The sequence below is a fragment of the Periophthalmus magnuspinnatus genome, chromosome 16 (assembly GCF_009829125.3).
Source record: "Periophthalmus magnuspinnatus isolate fPerMag1 chromosome 16, fPerMag1.2.pri, whole genome shotgun sequence".
Lineage (NCBI taxonomy): Eukaryota > Metazoa > Chordata > Actinopteri > Gobiiformes > Gobiidae > Periophthalmus > Periophthalmus magnuspinnatus.
In genome coordinates this window covers 11,737,332-11,754,299 of record NC_047141.1, presented here as the reverse complement: position 1 = coordinate 11,754,299, position 16,968 = coordinate 11,737,332, and the positions used below count along the sequence as shown (strand labels likewise).

At 41.3% G+C, this 16,968-nt stretch overlaps 1 protein-coding gene across 3 annotated transcripts; it reads right to left on the bottom strand.

Annotated features, from left to right (window-relative positions):
• Positions 1-445: 445 nt before the first annotated feature.
• Positions 446-16,661, bottom strand: LOC117384153 (sialoadhesin). Of its 3 annotated transcripts, XM_055227661.1 has the most exons (24): positions 16,609-16,661; positions 16,254-16,299; positions 15,848-16,174; positions 15,471-15,770; positions 15,014-15,337; positions 14,629-14,937; positions 14,059-14,316; positions 13,702-13,959; positions 13,338-13,622; positions 12,542-12,805; positions 10,285-10,548; positions 9,934-10,197; positions 8,858-9,121; positions 8,505-8,768; positions 8,152-8,424; positions 4,698-4,961; positions 3,973-4,236; positions 3,621-3,884; positions 3,175-3,438; positions 2,825-3,088; positions 2,277-2,573; positions 1,427-1,514; positions 992-1,061; positions 446-909 (listed from the first exon to the last, which is right to left on the bottom strand). In XM_055227661.1, exons 1-24 carry the CDS (start codon positions 16,621-16,623, stop codon positions 838-840), a joined length of 5,562 nt encoding a protein of 1,853 aa, XP_055083636.1. In that variant the 5' UTR covers positions 16,624-16,661; the 3' UTR covers positions 446-837. The 3 variants fall into 3 exon arrangements, with proteins under 3 accessions (XP_055083636.1, XP_055083637.1, XP_055083638.1); XM_055227662.1 differs by lacking the exons at positions 2,825-3,088; positions 3,175-3,438; XM_055227663.1 differs by lacking the exons at positions 15,848-16,174; positions 16,254-16,299; positions 16,609-16,661 and having other exon boundaries at positions 15,014-15,163; positions 15,249-15,337; positions 15,471-15,609.
• Between the last annotated feature and the right edge of the window lie 307 nt (positions 16,662-16,968).

The window sequence follows — 16,968 nt, the reverse complement described above, 5'->3', positions numbered from 1 at the left end:
ATTATTATTAGCTCCAGACAGCATGCAGAAGTCTCATTTTAATCGAGCCAGTCTCCAAAACAGACCAGTAACTGAGAAATAAAAGCTTTACATCATCCTGTCGGCATAGCAACCAAGTGTCACATACACAAACAGTTACATTAAGAACAACATGTAAACAGTTACAATAACAACAAAAGGTGTCAACACTGAACTAAACACAAAATATCAGATCATTACAGCACCAATAATGAATGCCAAGATTAGGTGTGCAAATCATTTATTTTAAAAAGCTTAACATTATATATATATATATATATATATATATATATATATATATATATATATATATATATATATATATATATATATATATATATATATATATATATATATATATATATATATATATATATATATATATATATATATAAAATTGTTTAATAATATTCAGTAATGGTTTAATAATATTCAGTAAACAAGGGCCAAATCTTGTCTAATTTACACAATAGTTATGATTAAACTAATAAAAATAACACCTTTATTTGGTTAAATGAATGTTTAAACTGTCCCTGTTGTATATTGTCCCTGTATTTTCGATCAAATTTTCCGTGTTGAGGACATAGGTAGAGGTATAGGTAGGGGTAGAGGTAAAACTATAATATTCCTACCAAAACCAAGTAGGCCTAATAATATGAAAGTATATAAACTTGTCACATGCACTTTAAATTTAACTTGGGCATATTCATATTCTGCCAGCTTTTCAGAGACACTAAACATGCCTCTGTTTCCCACAATGCTCCTCTGCTCCTCCAAACAGGAGCTACATGGTGGATGTGTGCCAGGACATGCCCTTCATTACTGTTTGGTGCTCTGCTCTGACTGCTCTTCTGCTGTCATCTCCTTTGCACTGACATACTCAGACAACACCTGAAATTTAGACAAGCAAAAAACAAATTAAAAAAAATAAAAAAAAACATTTTTTTCTGTATAGTACATAATTCACAAGTACCTCTGACTGTGTTATCTGGTCCAAGGCCACATCAGAAGACTGACGCTTATTTAGACGAACATTTTGAGTTCTAAAAAATATAACACAACATTGTTCATTCAACATTGTTTAATCTGCTGATTATTCCTGTTAAGGTCTACTACAGTAACTACAAGCCAGCACCATGACAGCCCAGCAAACAGATCAGGTTATAAAATCATATTCTCATTTTAATCTTCTATTTTTGTCTAAAAAAGACCCTTTTTTTTCCCAAGAACTAGCCTATACAATACATTGATGTGTACACATTATCTGACTTGTTGCCTGTTTGAATTTCTGCACTCTGACAAGAATATATTTAGCTAGATTGATGTTTCAGAAAAAAAAAAGTTAATATAAATCACTCATCACAATTGAAAATAAATATCACAAACTTTTATATAACCATGTGCTTACCTGATAACATACAGCAGTACAGCCATCAGAGCCAGTAGAATCAAAATAATGGCCACAAGAAATGGATTTATCACAGCCTTTCCAACTCCTAAACATGAACAATGAACATAATACATAAAAATTGACATGCCACATTTGCATTAAAATTGGACATCAATTAATTTATCTATCAGTCTGATGAAACGTTCACACCAGGTGTTAGGGGCATCTAGTTTACATGCAAAGTCTCTAGTGGATCTGCCCTGCATTTCTGTGGTGAATTTTCAAGTGTCAGAGTGGTGCAAATCTGATGTTGATGTGGTGCATCTTGAGCGTTCACATGTTGGACGGTTTGTCCGTGCGTCCAAAGCATCAGACGCCAGAGTTGAAAAAGCTCAACTTTTGGCATTTGATATGTACCGTCGACCAATCAGAGACTACGCTCCAGTGATGTAGTGAAGTTATTATCCGAAAAAAGTAGAAAGACAACGTTGCAAAAGCGGCAACTTAATCATGCAGGGCGGACTGGTCAAGGACCCAGATACACCGCTGAGCTGATCGCTTTGATGGGTTTTATGTAATAAATACACTAAAGCCACTCTCAAACTGGACTCCCATCCTTCACAAAGAGACAAAACAAAACATCCAAAGGCACTCGTAGACTATAATGGACACGTGTCGACTATTTTTTTTTTCGACATGAGTCCACGGCATCCACGTTGAGCATCAGAGGCATTTGTTCTCAAATGCAAAGGCATCCAATGTGTTATTGGCGCTCTGATCTGAGCGCAGTATTAGAGCTTTGCCTAAACAAATCAGTATAACAGTAATATATTTAGAGTATAATTGAATACATGATAGAACAACTAACCCGCTTGTTGAAATACTGGTTGAAATGCTTGTGTATCAAGTTGCCGTCTGTCAGATCCCAGAGAGTTGCTGCTGTGACAGACCAAAGTGACGGGATCTCTCCACTGAGGTTTAATAACAGTGATGACACTTCTTAGAGCTTTGTCACTCAGAGGCTCACTGCTGATGGAGTGGTTGGAGGATATTTCAGGCAAACTCCACTGTATCAGGGGAAAGGGGTTCCCCTCAGTCTCACACACACAGCTCATCCGGGCTGAGTCTCCAGAGCAGTTTGAAGAGCTCAGGATCTGTGCAGGGACTGCAGATGACAGAATATGAACAATATACAATATACAATAACAATACATCTTTAGAAAAGGTTCGGTCTTTAGTTTTAAACTCAGAATAAGCAATTCTTTTAGTTAGACAGGAGTGTTTGTTTCTTACTGTAGCCTTCCTTAGAAGCCTACAAGACATGTCACTACACCATCGCACAATGAAGGTGATCAAATGCTCCTCTCTGACAAAAATAATTGCAAAATCTAAATAACAATATGAGAAAACACATACACTGTATGTGTAGCTCAGTGACAGTGGATTTATCAGCCCCAAGTTCATTCTGAGCTTCACAGAAAATAGCAGTAGTATCTCTGGAGGCTTTCATGTTTAAAACAGATGAGTTTCCGATCAGAGTGTGAGTTCCTCCATCAGCTTTATACCAGTGGTAGTGCTGTACAGCTGGGTTGGCATCACTGCTGCAGCTCAGTGACATATTACTGTGTTCTGTCACTGGACCTGAGGGACTCACTGTCACTCTGGTGTTTCTTGGTTTGTCTTTAACAAAGGAAATGAAATGTTTTATCAATAACCAGATTTATTTCTGGCCTCAGATTAAATGGGTTTTTAAAAAATGTCCATACATTTGACAGGCAGTTGAGTGGGAGGGGAGTGATCAGTTCCAAGATCATTCAGAGTTTCACACAAAAGTCTAGTTGTATCTTTAGAGGCTGTAATGTTTAACACCGCTGAGTGTCCAATCAGAGTGTAGGTTCCATTATCATCTTTATACCAGTGGTAATGCTTTACAGCTGGGTTGGCTTCACTGTGGCAGGTTAAAGTCACATGACTATATTCCTCCACTGGACCACTAGGGTGCACTGTGACTGTGGTGTTTTGGGGTTTATCTGTGTAAATGAATACAATAAATGGAGAGACTGAATTATTGCACTATATAAGAGTCAATTAATGGAGCTACAGAATTTAAATACAATGTGAAAATGCATTACACGTGGCCAATCGGTGGTTAATGTAGTTTGTTCTGACTAATAAGGCATATTTGAGAAAAAGTTTTCTTATTAATACATACACTGTATTTGTAGCTCAGTGACAGTATAATTATCAGTCCCAAGTTCATTCTGAGCCTCACAGAAAATAGCAGTAGTATCTCTGGAGGCCTTAATGTTTAAAACAGATGAGTTTCCGATCAGAGTGTGAGTTCCTCCATCAGCTTTATACCAGTGGTAGTGCTGTACACCTGGGTTGGCATCACTGCTGCAGCTCAGTGACATATTACTGTGTTCTGTCACTGGACCAGAGGGACTCACTGTTACTCTGGTGTTTCCTGGTTTATCTTTAACAGAGAAAATTAAAATATTTTGACAATGAATTAATTTAGATTTGACCTCAAATTAATTTAAAATATAAATTAAAAAACATACATTTGACAGGCAGTTGAGTCAGAGGGGAGTGATCAGTTCCAAGATCATTCTGAGTTTCACAGAAAACTCTAGTTGTGTTTTTAGAGGCTGTAATGTTTAACACCGCTGAGTGTCCAATCAGAGTGTAAGTTCCATTATCATCTTTATACCAGTGGTAATGCTTTACAGCTGGATTGGCTTCACTGTGGCAGGTTAAAGTCACATGACTATATTCCTCCACTGGACCACTAGGATGCACTGTGACTGTGGTGTTTTGGGGCGGATCTGTGAAAGATGAAAATGAACGTGATATATAACAATCTCTCTTGATTTTTTCTAAATAATTGAAATACAAGATGTAAAATATGTAAAATGCATTTTCAAACTTTATGGTCACACTGGAAATCAATAAGACTTAAAATCTCTTAAATGCCAAAAAAATTTGCCAGAACCACAAAATAAACAGGTGGCATACAAAAGCATTCATTAAGATGTGAGAATAGTTTTCACTGAATAATACAAAGATTTTTGAGAAAGGTTTTCTGCAAGACAATGTGTACATGTGTTGAAGAAACCAGACTGCCCTTCGGTTGCAGAAGAGAGGACAAGCTGGCTCAACGCAGTTTTCTATTTTCTATTTTTTCTTTTATTTATGTATTTAAAAAATCCTAGGATTGTAGGCTAAAAGACTATTTCCTCTAATATAGACAGCATAACGTAGGATAAGAATTTGCAAATATACATACACTGTACATCAAGCTCATATATGGAGGAGTGATCGGCCCCAAGTTCGTTCTGAGCTTCACAGAAAATAGCAGTAGTATCTCTGGAGGCTTTCATGTTTAAAGCAGATGAGTTTCCGATCAGAGTGTGAGTTCCTCCATCAGCTTTATACCAGTGGTAGTGCTGTACAGCTGGGTTGGCATCACTGCTGCAGCTCAGTGACATATTACTGTGTTCTGTCACTGGACCAGAGGGACTCACTGTCACTCTGGTTTTTAGGGGTTGATCTGTAGATAATAATAAAAAAAAAAACAGATTTGCTACAAACTTGTTTATTTTTGCTTTTTGTCATCTGAATGCCCAATTGGTTGGTCCATCCATCTTCTTCCACTTATCCAGAACCGGGTTGCAGGGGTAGCAATCTAAACAGGGACTCCCAGACATCCCTCACCACAGACACGTCCTCCAGCTCCTCAGCTCCCTCTATTCCACAGCGGACCGACACAGTAGCCGCATCACTGCAGACACTGCACCGATAAGACTGTCGAATCTCACTTTCCATCCTTCCCTCAAATGTGAACAAGACCCCGAGATACTTGAACTCCTCCACTTGAGGCAGAGAATCCACACCCATCCAAAGAGGGCAAGCCACCTTTTTCCGGTCGAGAAATAGGGCCTTGGATTTGGAGGAGCTGATTCTCACCTCAGCCGCTTCACACTCGGCTGCAAACCAACCCAGTGCCTGCTGCAGGTCCTGGCTCAAAGAAGCCATCAGGACAACATCATCTGCAAACAGAAGAGATGAAATCCTGTGGTTCCCAAACCAGACCCCCTCCGGTCCCTGGCTGTGTCTAGAAATTCTGTCCATAAATATAATGAACAGAACCAGTGACAAAGGGCAGCCGCGGTGGAGTCCAACGTGCACCGGGAACAGGTCTGACTTACTGCCGGCAATGCGAACACAGCTCCTGCTCCAGTCATAAAGGGACTGGACAGCCCTTGGCAGGGCCCTGAACCTCATACTGCCAGAGCACCCCCCAAAGGACACCATGGGGGACACGGTCGAATGCCTTCTCCAAATCAAAAAACACATGTGGGCTCATTGGGCAAACTCCCATGAACCCTCGAGGACCTGATGGAGAGTATAATGCTGGTCCAGTGTTCCACGACCGGGATGAAAACCACACTGCTCCTCCTGAATCTGAGGTTTGACTATTGGTCAGATTCTTCTCTCCAGTACCCTGGGGTAGACCTTACCGGGAAGGCTGAGGAGTGGGATTCCCCTGTAATTGGAACACACACTCTTCTTATACAGAGGGACCACTACTCCGGTCTGCCAATCCAACGGTACTGTGCCCGACCACCACGCGCGTTGTAGAGATGTGTCAGCCAAGACAGCCCCACAACATTCAGATACTTGAGGTACTAAGAACGGGTCTCGTCCACTCCCGGCGCCTTGCCACCGAGGAGCTTGCCAATCACCTTGGTGACTTCAGCCAGGTTGATGGACAATTCTGCCTCTAGGTCCCCAGTCTCTGTTTCCTCCTCGGAAGATGTGACGGTGGGATTGAGGAGTTCCTGAAAGCATTCCTTCCACCATCCAACAACATCTCCAGCTGAGGTCAGCAGCTCTCCGCCCGCACTGTAAACCGTGTTGGTGAAGCACTGCTCCCCTCTCCTGAGGTGTCGGACGGTTTGCCAGAATCTCTTTGAGGCTGTCCAATAGTCCTCCACCATGGCCTCCCCGAACTCCTCCCAACCTCATGTTTTTGCCAATGCGACAGCACAGACTGCGGCACACTTGGCCCACCGGTACTCGTCAGCTGCCTCAGCAGTCCCACAAGCCAACGAGGCTCAATAGGACTCCTTCTTCAGCCTGATGGCATCCCTTACTTCCGGTGTCCACCACCAGGTTCAGGGTTTGCCACCGCGATAACCACCTCAGACCTTATGACCACAGCTACGAGCAGCCACATCAACAATAGAGGTGGAGAATATGGCTGAGTTGAACCCCCTGACAGAGGGCTCCACCAGACGGTCCCAACAGAACCTAACCCTAACCCCAGAGTATGTTTGGGCCTGCCAGGACTGTCTGGCCTCCTCCTTTGCCAGCGGATCCAACTTACCACCAGGTGGTGATCGGTTGACAGCTCTGCCCCTCTCCACCTGAGTGTCCAAGACATGCAGCTGAAGATCGGATGACACGACAACAAAGTCGATCATCGACCTCCAACCTAGGGTGTCCCGATGCCATGTGCACTGATGGACACCCTTGTGCTCGAACATGGTGTTCGTTATGGACAAACTGTGACTAGCACAGAAGTCCAATAACAGAACACAACTCGAGTTCAGATTGGGGAGGCCATTCTTCTCAATCACGCCCCTCCAAGTGTCACTGTCATTACCCACTTGGGCAAGTCCCCTAGTAGAACAACGGAGTCCCCGGTCGGTGCACTGTCTAGTACCCCTCCCAAGGACTCCAAGAAGGCCGGGTACTCTGCACTGCTGTTCGGCCCGTAGGCCGACACAACAGTGAGAGACCTGTGCCTGACCCGAAGGCGCAGAGGTGATATTCCATGTCCCGACAGCCAGTTTCCATGTCTGGAGATCCGGTCGTCGAGGCCTCCGCCTTGGACTGCTGCCCAGATCTCTTCACACCAGCCTTTCATGGCTCCTCCCGGACCGGCGTTACTGGGTCCCCACCCTGAAGCCATGTCTGGGGTGGGTGCTTGGAAGCAAGCGCCTGGCCTCTCCCCATGGGGCCGTCCTTCTATGGACCCACCATCTGCAGGATGGGCTGGTGCAGAGAGGTGGGCTGGGTGACTAGATGACCCGATCTCCTGACATGAAGACTGATTCTGGGAAATGGAATGTTACCTCGCTGGGGGGACGGAGCCTGAGCTTGTGCGGTAGGTTGAGCATTACCAACTAGATACAGTCGGCCTCACCTCCACACCTCTGTTGTTCTGCTGGGGTACTCCAACGCCCATGTGTGCAATGACAGTGACACCTGGAGGGGCGTGATGGGGAAGAATGGCCTCCTTGATCTGAATCCGAGCGGTGTTCTGTTATTGGACTTCTGTGCTAGCCACAATTAGACCATAACGTACACCATATTCGAGCACAAGGGTGTTCATTAGTGCATGTGGCACCAGGACACCTTAGGTCGGAGGTCAATGATCGACATTGTTGTCGTGTCATCTGACCTTGAGCCGTGTGTCTTGGACACTTAGGTAAAGAGATGGGCAGAGCTATCAATCGAGATGAGAATCAGCTCCTCCAAATCTGAGGCCATGGATCTTGACCGGAAAAAGGTGGCTTGCCCTCTCTGTGTGGGTGGTGAGTCCTTGCCTCAAGTCGAGGAGTTCAGGTCTGGGAGTCCTTGTTTAGACTGCTGCCCCTGCTTGACTCGGCCCTGGATAAGCGGAAGAGAATGGATGGATGGAACAAAAACTATCAAATAAAATGATAACTTACAGTGGAGTGTGTGAGCACTGAAACTCTGTGAGTCAGATCCCAGAGAGTTGCTGCTGTGACAGACCAAAGTGACTGGATCACTCCACTGAGGTACAGAGATGACACTTCTTAGAGCTTTGTCACTCAGAGGCTCACTGCTGATGGAGATGTTTGGAGAGACTCCTGGAAAGCTCCACTGTATCAGGGGAAAGGGGTTCCCCTCAGTCTCACACACACAGCTCATCTGGGCTGAGTTTCCAGAGCAGTTTAAAAAGCTCATGATCTGTGAAGGGACTATGATGACAAGAGCAACACACTTCATGTTATCTAAGAGAAACTACAACAAACATAAAAAGAAACATTTAACTACATACACTGTATATCCAGGTCAGTGACAGTAGTGTGATCATTTCCAAGTTCATTCTGAGCCTCACAGAAAATAGCAGTAGTATCTCTGGAGGCTTTCATGTTTAAAACAGATGAGTTTCCGATCAGAGTGTGAGTTCCTCCATCAACTTTATACCAGTGGTAGTGCTGTACAGCTGGGTTGGCATCACTGCTGCAGCTCAGTGACATATTACTGTGTTCTGTCACTGGACCAGAGGGACTCACTGTCACTGTGGTGTTTCTAGGTTTGTCTTTGAGAGAGAAAATTAGCAATTTAGACATTGACTCATTTTACATCTGACCTCAAATTAGTTTAAAAATGTAAATTGAAAAAGCATACATTTGACTGGCAGTTGAGTGACAGAAGAGCGGTCAGTTCCAAGATCATTCTGAGTTTCACAGAAAACTGTGGTTGTTTCTTTAGAGGCTATAATGTTTACCACCACTGAGTGTCCAATCAGAGTGTAAGTTCCATTATCATCTTTATACCAGTGGTAATGCTTTACAGCTGGGTTGGCTTCACTGTGGCAGGTTAAAGTCACATGACTATATTCCTCCACTGGACCACTAGGGTGCACGGTGACTGTGGTGTTTTGGGGTAGATCTGTGAAAGATAAACACAATGAACAGGGAGGCTGGTATATAACATACGATCTCACTTGATTTATTCTGAAGAACTGAAATACAAGATGCAAAATATGTAAAATGCATTTCCAAAGTTTATGGTTACACAGGAAGTCACTAAGACTTTAAGGTCATTCTCAGTCTGCCACTAGTTGGGTCAGTGTAAAAGAGCATTTTTTTGAGAGCAATAATTTTGGGCCAGTGCAAACAGTCGCACTCTGAACAGCATTAAAAGCCCACTTGAGCAAGCTTGAAATAGGAGGTTTCGGAGCAGCTCGACTCGCACTCTGGAGCAGGTCGAGTACAGTATGAAGTATGATGAGAAGTTTGCCGATCAACTGATGAACTCTAACATGACTCATGGTGCGTGTTTGGGGTGAATGATGCATGGTGTATGTGAACAAGGCTGACCCAAAGTAAAGTAAACAGATCTAAACCTAGTGTGCACTGGGGTCATGCCACAGAGCACACTAACCTGTGAAAACAACCTAAACCTCTTAAATGGCCAAAAAATTTACCTGAACCCACAAAATAAACAGGTGGCATATAAAAGCAATCAGAGGTGAGAATAGTTCGCTCTGAATAGTACAAAGATTTTTGAGAAAGGTCTTCAAGACACTGTAGAATGATTGGTTATTCCAGAATGGAGCAGTGTGCAGAAGAAACCAGACTGCCCTTCTTTTGGAGAACAGAGGACAGGCTGGCTCAGCAGGCCGGAACATTTTAATTAGCTTTTTGAATCTTAGGCTCAAATACTCATTAGATTGCATAAGAACTTGCAAATATACATACACTGTACATCCAGGTCAAAGATGGAGGAGTGATCGGCCCCAAGTTCATTCTGAGCCTCACAGAAAATAGCAGTAGTATCTCTGGAGGCTTTCATGTTTAAAACAGATGACTTTCCGATCAGAGTGTGAGTTCCTCCATCAACTTTATACCAGTGGTAGTGCTGTACAGCTGGGTTGGCATCACTGCTGCAGCTCAGTGACATATTACTGTGTTCTGTCACTGGACCAGAGGGACTCACTGTCACTCTGGTGTTTCTTGGTTTGTCTTTGAGAGAGAAAATGAATCAACTTTGACAATGACTTGATTTATATCTGACCTCAAATAAGTTTAAAAATGTAAAAAAAAACATACATATGACATTAATTTGAGTGAGAGAGGAGTGATCAGTTCCAAGATCATTCAGAGTTTCACACAAAATTCTAGTTGTATCTTTAGAGGCTGTAATGTTTAACACCGCTGAGTGTCCAATCAGAGTGTAAGTTCCATTATCATCTTTATACCAGTGGTAATGCTTTACAGCTGGGTTGGCTTCACTGTGGCAGGTTAAAGTCACATGACTATATTCCTCCACTGGACCACTAGGGTGCACTGTGACTGTGGTGTTTTGGGGTGGATCTGTGAAAGATGAACATGATTAACAGAGGCTGAATGATGGTGCAAAACAATTTGGATACCAGATATGAGAAAACACTTTAGAAACAGTATAGCTACCTCAATGGTTAACAATTGGAGAAGACAATTGAAAATGATGAGTTTATAAACAGTTTCAAATCCTCCATCATCTGTGTTATCAGAAGATGTATTCATACACAGCTATTGCCAAATTTCCATTTAAAATTCAAAGATAAAATCTGCAGAATTTCCCTCAAATCGAAATAGAAGAGCAGTACACATGTGAATGAATGTTAACATGATCAAAATAAGAAGTACAACAAATTACAAAATACATTTTGTTACAATATTTACAAAAAGGGAGTAAATCTGTGAAGTTATCAACAACTTTACTTTAATTTGTGGCCATTTCCACTTTTTTGATAAAAAAAAAATGATATTGGCAAATATTGATAATCTGCTACAACAACAGGACAAATAAAAGATACTGACATCGTCTGAAAAAAATCCTTATTGGACCATCCCTAATTAAGTAATCAATCATGCGTCTCTTTTATAATACCATTATAAACTCATACACTTTCTGGTAATTTAAACTAAATTAAGACCAGAAATGAACTGTATAAGCTGCCACCATCTTGATTTTGATCTTTATTTTTCATTTTTATTTTTATTTTTTTTTAATAAGGGGTTTTGGCAAATGAGATTGTTCCATTGAGACTTTGCACAGACCATGCAATGTTCACACAAGTGTCATAGTGAAAAAACATGATAATACAGATAAATTTTTATTGTGAAGGGAGAGGTTTGTATAAAATAGTAATGTTATGATTTTCTTATTTAGCCTTATCCTTTTTCTTTCTGTGTATTTTCTAATTACTGTTTCAGATTGTGAGTTGTGAGGCGATAATACCCCTTCAAACAGGTTGGTGCAGAAAAAAAATGAATATGAAAATAAGTGCATCCAACTGAGTGACAGTAGAGTTATCAGTCCTAAATTCATTCTGAGCCTGACAGAAAATAGCAGTAGTATCTCTGGAGGCTGTCATGTTTAAAACAGATGAGTTTCTGATCAGAGTGTGAGCTGCAGCTCAGTGACATGTGTTCTGTCACTGGACCAGAGGGACTCACTGTCTCTGTTGTGTCTTTATGAAAGAATATGGATCAACTTTCGCAATGGCTAGATTTTGGCTAGATGCTGCAAATGAAGTAGCTGAGTGAGAATTGAGCGATCACTTCCCAGATCATTTAGAGTTTCATAGAAAACTTGCATCTTTAGAGGTTTTAATGTGTAAAACCGCTGAGTGTCCAATCAGAGTGTAAGTTCCATTATCATCTTTATACCAGTGGTAATGTTTTACAGCTGGGTTGGCTTCACTGTGGCAGGTTAAAGTCACCTGACTGTATTCCTCCACTGGACCACTAGGATGCACTGTGACTGTGGTGTTTTAGATTGGCTCTGTGTAAGATGATCACAGTAGAATATGTGGATACAAGATATTTGTCTTGAGGAAGAAAACATTCTTGCAGAAAATATTACATTGGGACTTTCCTGTTCCTTAAATGACCAAATAATGACAATGAGGATTGGATCACAGCCTGGACTAGGACAACTAATCCACAGGAAATAAAGGAAAGGACTCTGAATGATATAGGGAAGAGTGTTCTGCACTAAAAAACTTCTTTGATTGGTTTGTGCACAAACAAACCTTGCTCGCAGATGCCTCTTCAGGTCTGCTCATAAATGTTCTATTGGATGGAAGTGACATCCCCCTATAATTTATACTTAAAATATAGTCTACTTAAAAATGTATAATTTATGAGTAAATGAAGCTCCAAAATAACCTTATGTCTCCTCCATTTCAGTCATAAGGACCTGTGTCTACCTGTGGGTTCAGTGCAGGATAATATATATCTATGTCCCGGAATTGGGATGGAGTTCTAAATGTAATTCATTAGTCTAATAATATAAAAACATAAAAAGTTAAATACATACACTGTACATCCAGCTCAATGATGGAAGAGTGATCGATCCCAAGTTCATTCTGAGCCTCACAGAAAATAGCAGTAGTATCTCTGGAGGCTTTCATGTTTAAAACAGATGAGTTTCCCATCAGAGTGTGAGTTCCTCCATCAGCTTTATACCAGTGGTAGTGCTGTACAGCTGGGTTGGCATCACTGCTGCAGCTCAGTGACATATTACTGTGTTCTGTCACTGGACCAGAGGGACTCACTGTCACTCTGGTGTTTTTGGGCCGATCTGTAAAAGACCAACACAGGAGAATAAATGAAAGTTTTACTTTTTTTGCTGCAGTATGTGTCACGCAGTAAAAGTGGTGTGAATGTCCAAATTATTTTCTGTTTGCATTTTAAATAGTGCAGATTTAACCATTATTTTCACTATTTTAAAACTAACTTTGCCAACCTGCATCCTATAAAATCGTGCTCAAGGTAAGGCCAACTTTATATCTCCCTTAGGGAAATTCATCCATTGCATTTGACCCATCCTCAATGCCACTGGGACACCTCATCAAGAGCAGTGCCCGAGGACCAATCATCATAATCTTGTTGCCAATCATGGTCAGGACTATCTTAGCTGGAGGATTTGATCTATGGTGCATGTTTTGGGTTGGCAAACTCCACACAGCTGGGTGACGTGGGAATTAAACTCAGGACCTTCTTACTGTGACGCATGAGTACTAGCCACTCAGCCACCACGCTGCCACTGTTTGTGTTAGCAAGTCTCCAATAAACCAACCAAATAGAGATATTAAAAACAAGAACTCATGAACCTTGCCAGTTGAGTGCATGAGCACTAAAACTCTGTGTGTCAGATCCCAGAGAGTTTCTGCTGTGACAGACCAAAGTGACTTGATCGCTCCACTGAGGTTTAATAACAGTGATGACACTTTTTAGAGCTTTGTCACTCAGAGGCTCACTGCTGATGGAGATGTTTGGAGAGACTCCTGGAAAGCTCCACTGTATCAGGGGAAAGGGATTCCCCTCAGTCTCACACACACAGCTCATCTGGGCTGAGTCTCCAGAGCAGTTTGAAGAGCTTAGGATCTGTGCAGGGACTGTGATGACAGAATAAATAATAATACATCTGACCATATAACAAAAAATCTTAAGTAAGTTTGAATAGGAAAAACGCACATTGTACGTCCAGCTGTTTGACAACAGAACGATCAGTTCCCAGATGATTCTGAACCTCACAGAAAATAGCAGTAGTATCTCTGGAGGCTTTTGTGTTTAATACAGATGAGTTTCCGATCAGAGTGTGAGTTCCTCCATCAGCTTTATACCAGTGAAAGACACTTGGGTTGGCATCACTGCTGCAGTTTAATGTGATATTACTGTGTTCTGTCACTGGACCAGCAGGGGTAAGTGTCACTGTTGTATTTCTAGGTGGATCTGAAACAAACAAATTGTACAGGCATACAGGCTCTTTTATCTTATATGGTGAAGAATATGTGGATTTAAATATATCATGGTCAAACAGAAACTACATACACTGGATGGTTAAAAAAGTGATGGTGGAGTTATCAGTCCCAAGTTCATTCTGAGTCTCACAGAAAATAGCAGTAGTATCTCTGGAGGCTTTCATGTTTAAAACAGATGAGTTTCCCATCAGAGTGTGAGTTCCTCCATCAGCTTTATACCAGTGGTAGTGCTGTACAGCTGGGTTGGCATCACTGCTGCAGCTCAGTGACATATTACTGTGTTCTGTCACTGGACCAGTGGGACTTATGCTGGTGTTTCTTGGTTGATCTACAAAGATAATGAGAGGTTTCATGTGCATTCAGCATCAACACAGGAAATGTCATTTTTAAAATCAAAAACAAATGGAAATGATTTATGTCACAAGTTCCATGTCTTTCTAGAATAGACCTTATGTGAAATATTTAAATTGTCTGGTAATTTGGCTTCAGAGTTAGAGTAGCTAGGGAAGACTGAATAATGCTGAATTTGGCAACAATTCAGTTCAAACACATTTTTACTTAATCTGTAATGCTCAGAATGAAAAAAAAAAATTAAAAATAAATACACATATTGGGTGATGGTGACTTAATGGTGACTTACACGTAACAAAAGACATAATCTGCACACTCGTAAGAGACAGAGAGCTGTCTTCTTTGCTGTACACTGCAGAGCATGTTATGTTTTTCTTATCATGCAGGTGAGAAGCAGTGAAGCTGAGAGTGGACACTTTTACATAGGTCTTGTCCAGTTGCTCCTGCAGAGTCTCCTGAATGTGCCCCAGGACAGGGCTCCATGTCAGAGTGGGAGGGAGAGACAGACACGGGACAGGAGCAGAGCACTGCACACTCACTGACTGCCCCTCACTCACACTCACAGTGGGTGGAGTAAGTGTGGGTGTGGGAGGGGCTTCTGAAACAATCAAAATCACCCAAATTTATATATAAAACATTTTTGTATATGATTTTAAATGTAATCAAAGACATACCTGTGACTTGTATATTCACGCCTGCCTCTTTAAATGTATATTTCAGTGGATTGTTACATTCCAGTCTGAAGAAATAGTTTTGATTGTGTTGAGGACCAATGTCATGGAAAGTTGTGGAGCAGTTTTTCTGAGTCAAATTTCCCATCTGACCTGTATTGAAATATGTATTGTCACTGATATCTTTCCATGCAGCTTTACACCCACTGTCCAAGTTGGTTTTAAATTTGTTCTCAACTTGAAAAGAACAGGGTATTGTCACACATGATCCTTGCAGAGGCTTTATATTTGGTGGTAGAGAGACACTAAATTTAGGACACTGGTCACCTAAAAAAGAGAAGAAAGTTGTCAAAATTGAGACAAAAATGTGCTGCCACTGTCCCATTTAACACCACATACCAAAGACCCGCATAAAAACAAACAAGGAGATTAAGCAAAAAAAGGAAAGAAATGAACTCACACATGATCTGAGCTGTTGCAACAGCACTTGAAACTGTAGTCCCATCTTCCCTGTTGTAGATTGCAAAGCATGATAGGCTTGTTTTTGGCTCAGAAGCAGTGAAGCTGAGAGTGGACACTGTAACATAGGTCTTGTCCGGTTGCTCCTGCAGAGTCTCCTGAATGTGCCCCAGGACAGGGCTCCATGTCAAAGTGGGAGGGAGAGACAGACACGGGACAGGAGCAGAGCACTGCACACTCACTGACTGCCCCTCACTCACACTCACAGTGGACGGAGTCAGTATGGGTGTAGGCGGGGTTTCTAAAAGTAAAAAAAAAAATCAATATACTTGCTAAACACTCAAATTGTTAGCTTGCAGATTAATGAAAACCAGAGACCTCTAATTTTAATGTGCAGGTTTTTATCCTTAAATGTCCACTTTAGGGCATTTTCACATTCCACTCTGAAGTAAACTTGTTGTCCCTGCTGCTCAGTGATGTCATACACTGTTGTAGTGCAGTTCTTCTGGGTTAAGTCTTCTGTTATTGGACGTGTAAATTCTACTTCAGTGCTCGTTGCATCCTTCCATACTGCTCTACACCCACTGTTCAAGTTTATTTCATGATCATCCTGTACTGTAAAGGAGCAGGGTATTGTCAAACAGGATCCACGCACAGCCTCCAGTTGTTGTGGCAGAGAGACACTAAAGTCCTCGCAAATGGCACCTATACAAACAAGGCATGACACTGAAATTAGCTAATGAATTACATGTGAAAGCTGCAATGAAGGTCAACAGCCACTCACCGTGCAGCAGGAAGCCCATGAGCAGAACATTTACAAGGACAGACATCTAATATCATGGAAAACAATACACCTAAGTAAATATTGTGAATGATGCATACATTTAAAATATACATACTGCAATTTGTAGCTGCACACACATTTATCAATATACAATTCAATAATGACTAGTGTCGTTGCATAAGAAAGACGTCATTGTATCTGTATTAAAAGTGCATGTGTTAAGAATTACTCCTATGACAATACTAGACATTTCAGAGCATTGACCTCAACAAAGTGCAACCTATACACAGTAATAATGATTTCATATTTATAGTTATGTTATTGTAAGATTACTTTCATGAATGTGAGTACTTACACTGCCTGTGGTCATTCCAGAGGTTCCTTAAAGTAAAGCCGAACACATAAATGCTTAAGTGGTTATATTTAATTTGGGGAAGTTGTGATTGCACAACATCATCAGACGGGCTTTTCAGATGAATAGAAACTGTAAGATCATTTTTATGTGACGTAATGTTTTTCTATAACTTTCACAGAATTGAAACTATTCTGTTATGTGTAAAACATGTCCAAACAAACATTTAGAATGTGAAAATTACAACTGTCATTGAAGAAAAATTGAAACTGCTATTGATCTTGTCTTTTTTACAAGTTTCTTCAGTTGTAGAACTTTATTTAACTTTATTTTTAAGGTTAAGGCACACTTTACTGTCCTGTA

Coding starts and splice junctions, on each gene's coding strand:
- LOC117384153 (XM_055227661.1), bottom strand. Junction 14,317..14,628: donor GATTATGTCTTTTGTTACGT/GTAAGTCACCAT, acceptor TTATCTTTGTAG/ATCAACCAAGAAACACCAGC. Junction 9,122..9,933: donor CTTTGACCTGGATGTACAGT/GTATGTATATTT, acceptor TATCTTTCACAG/ATCTACCCCAAAACACCACA.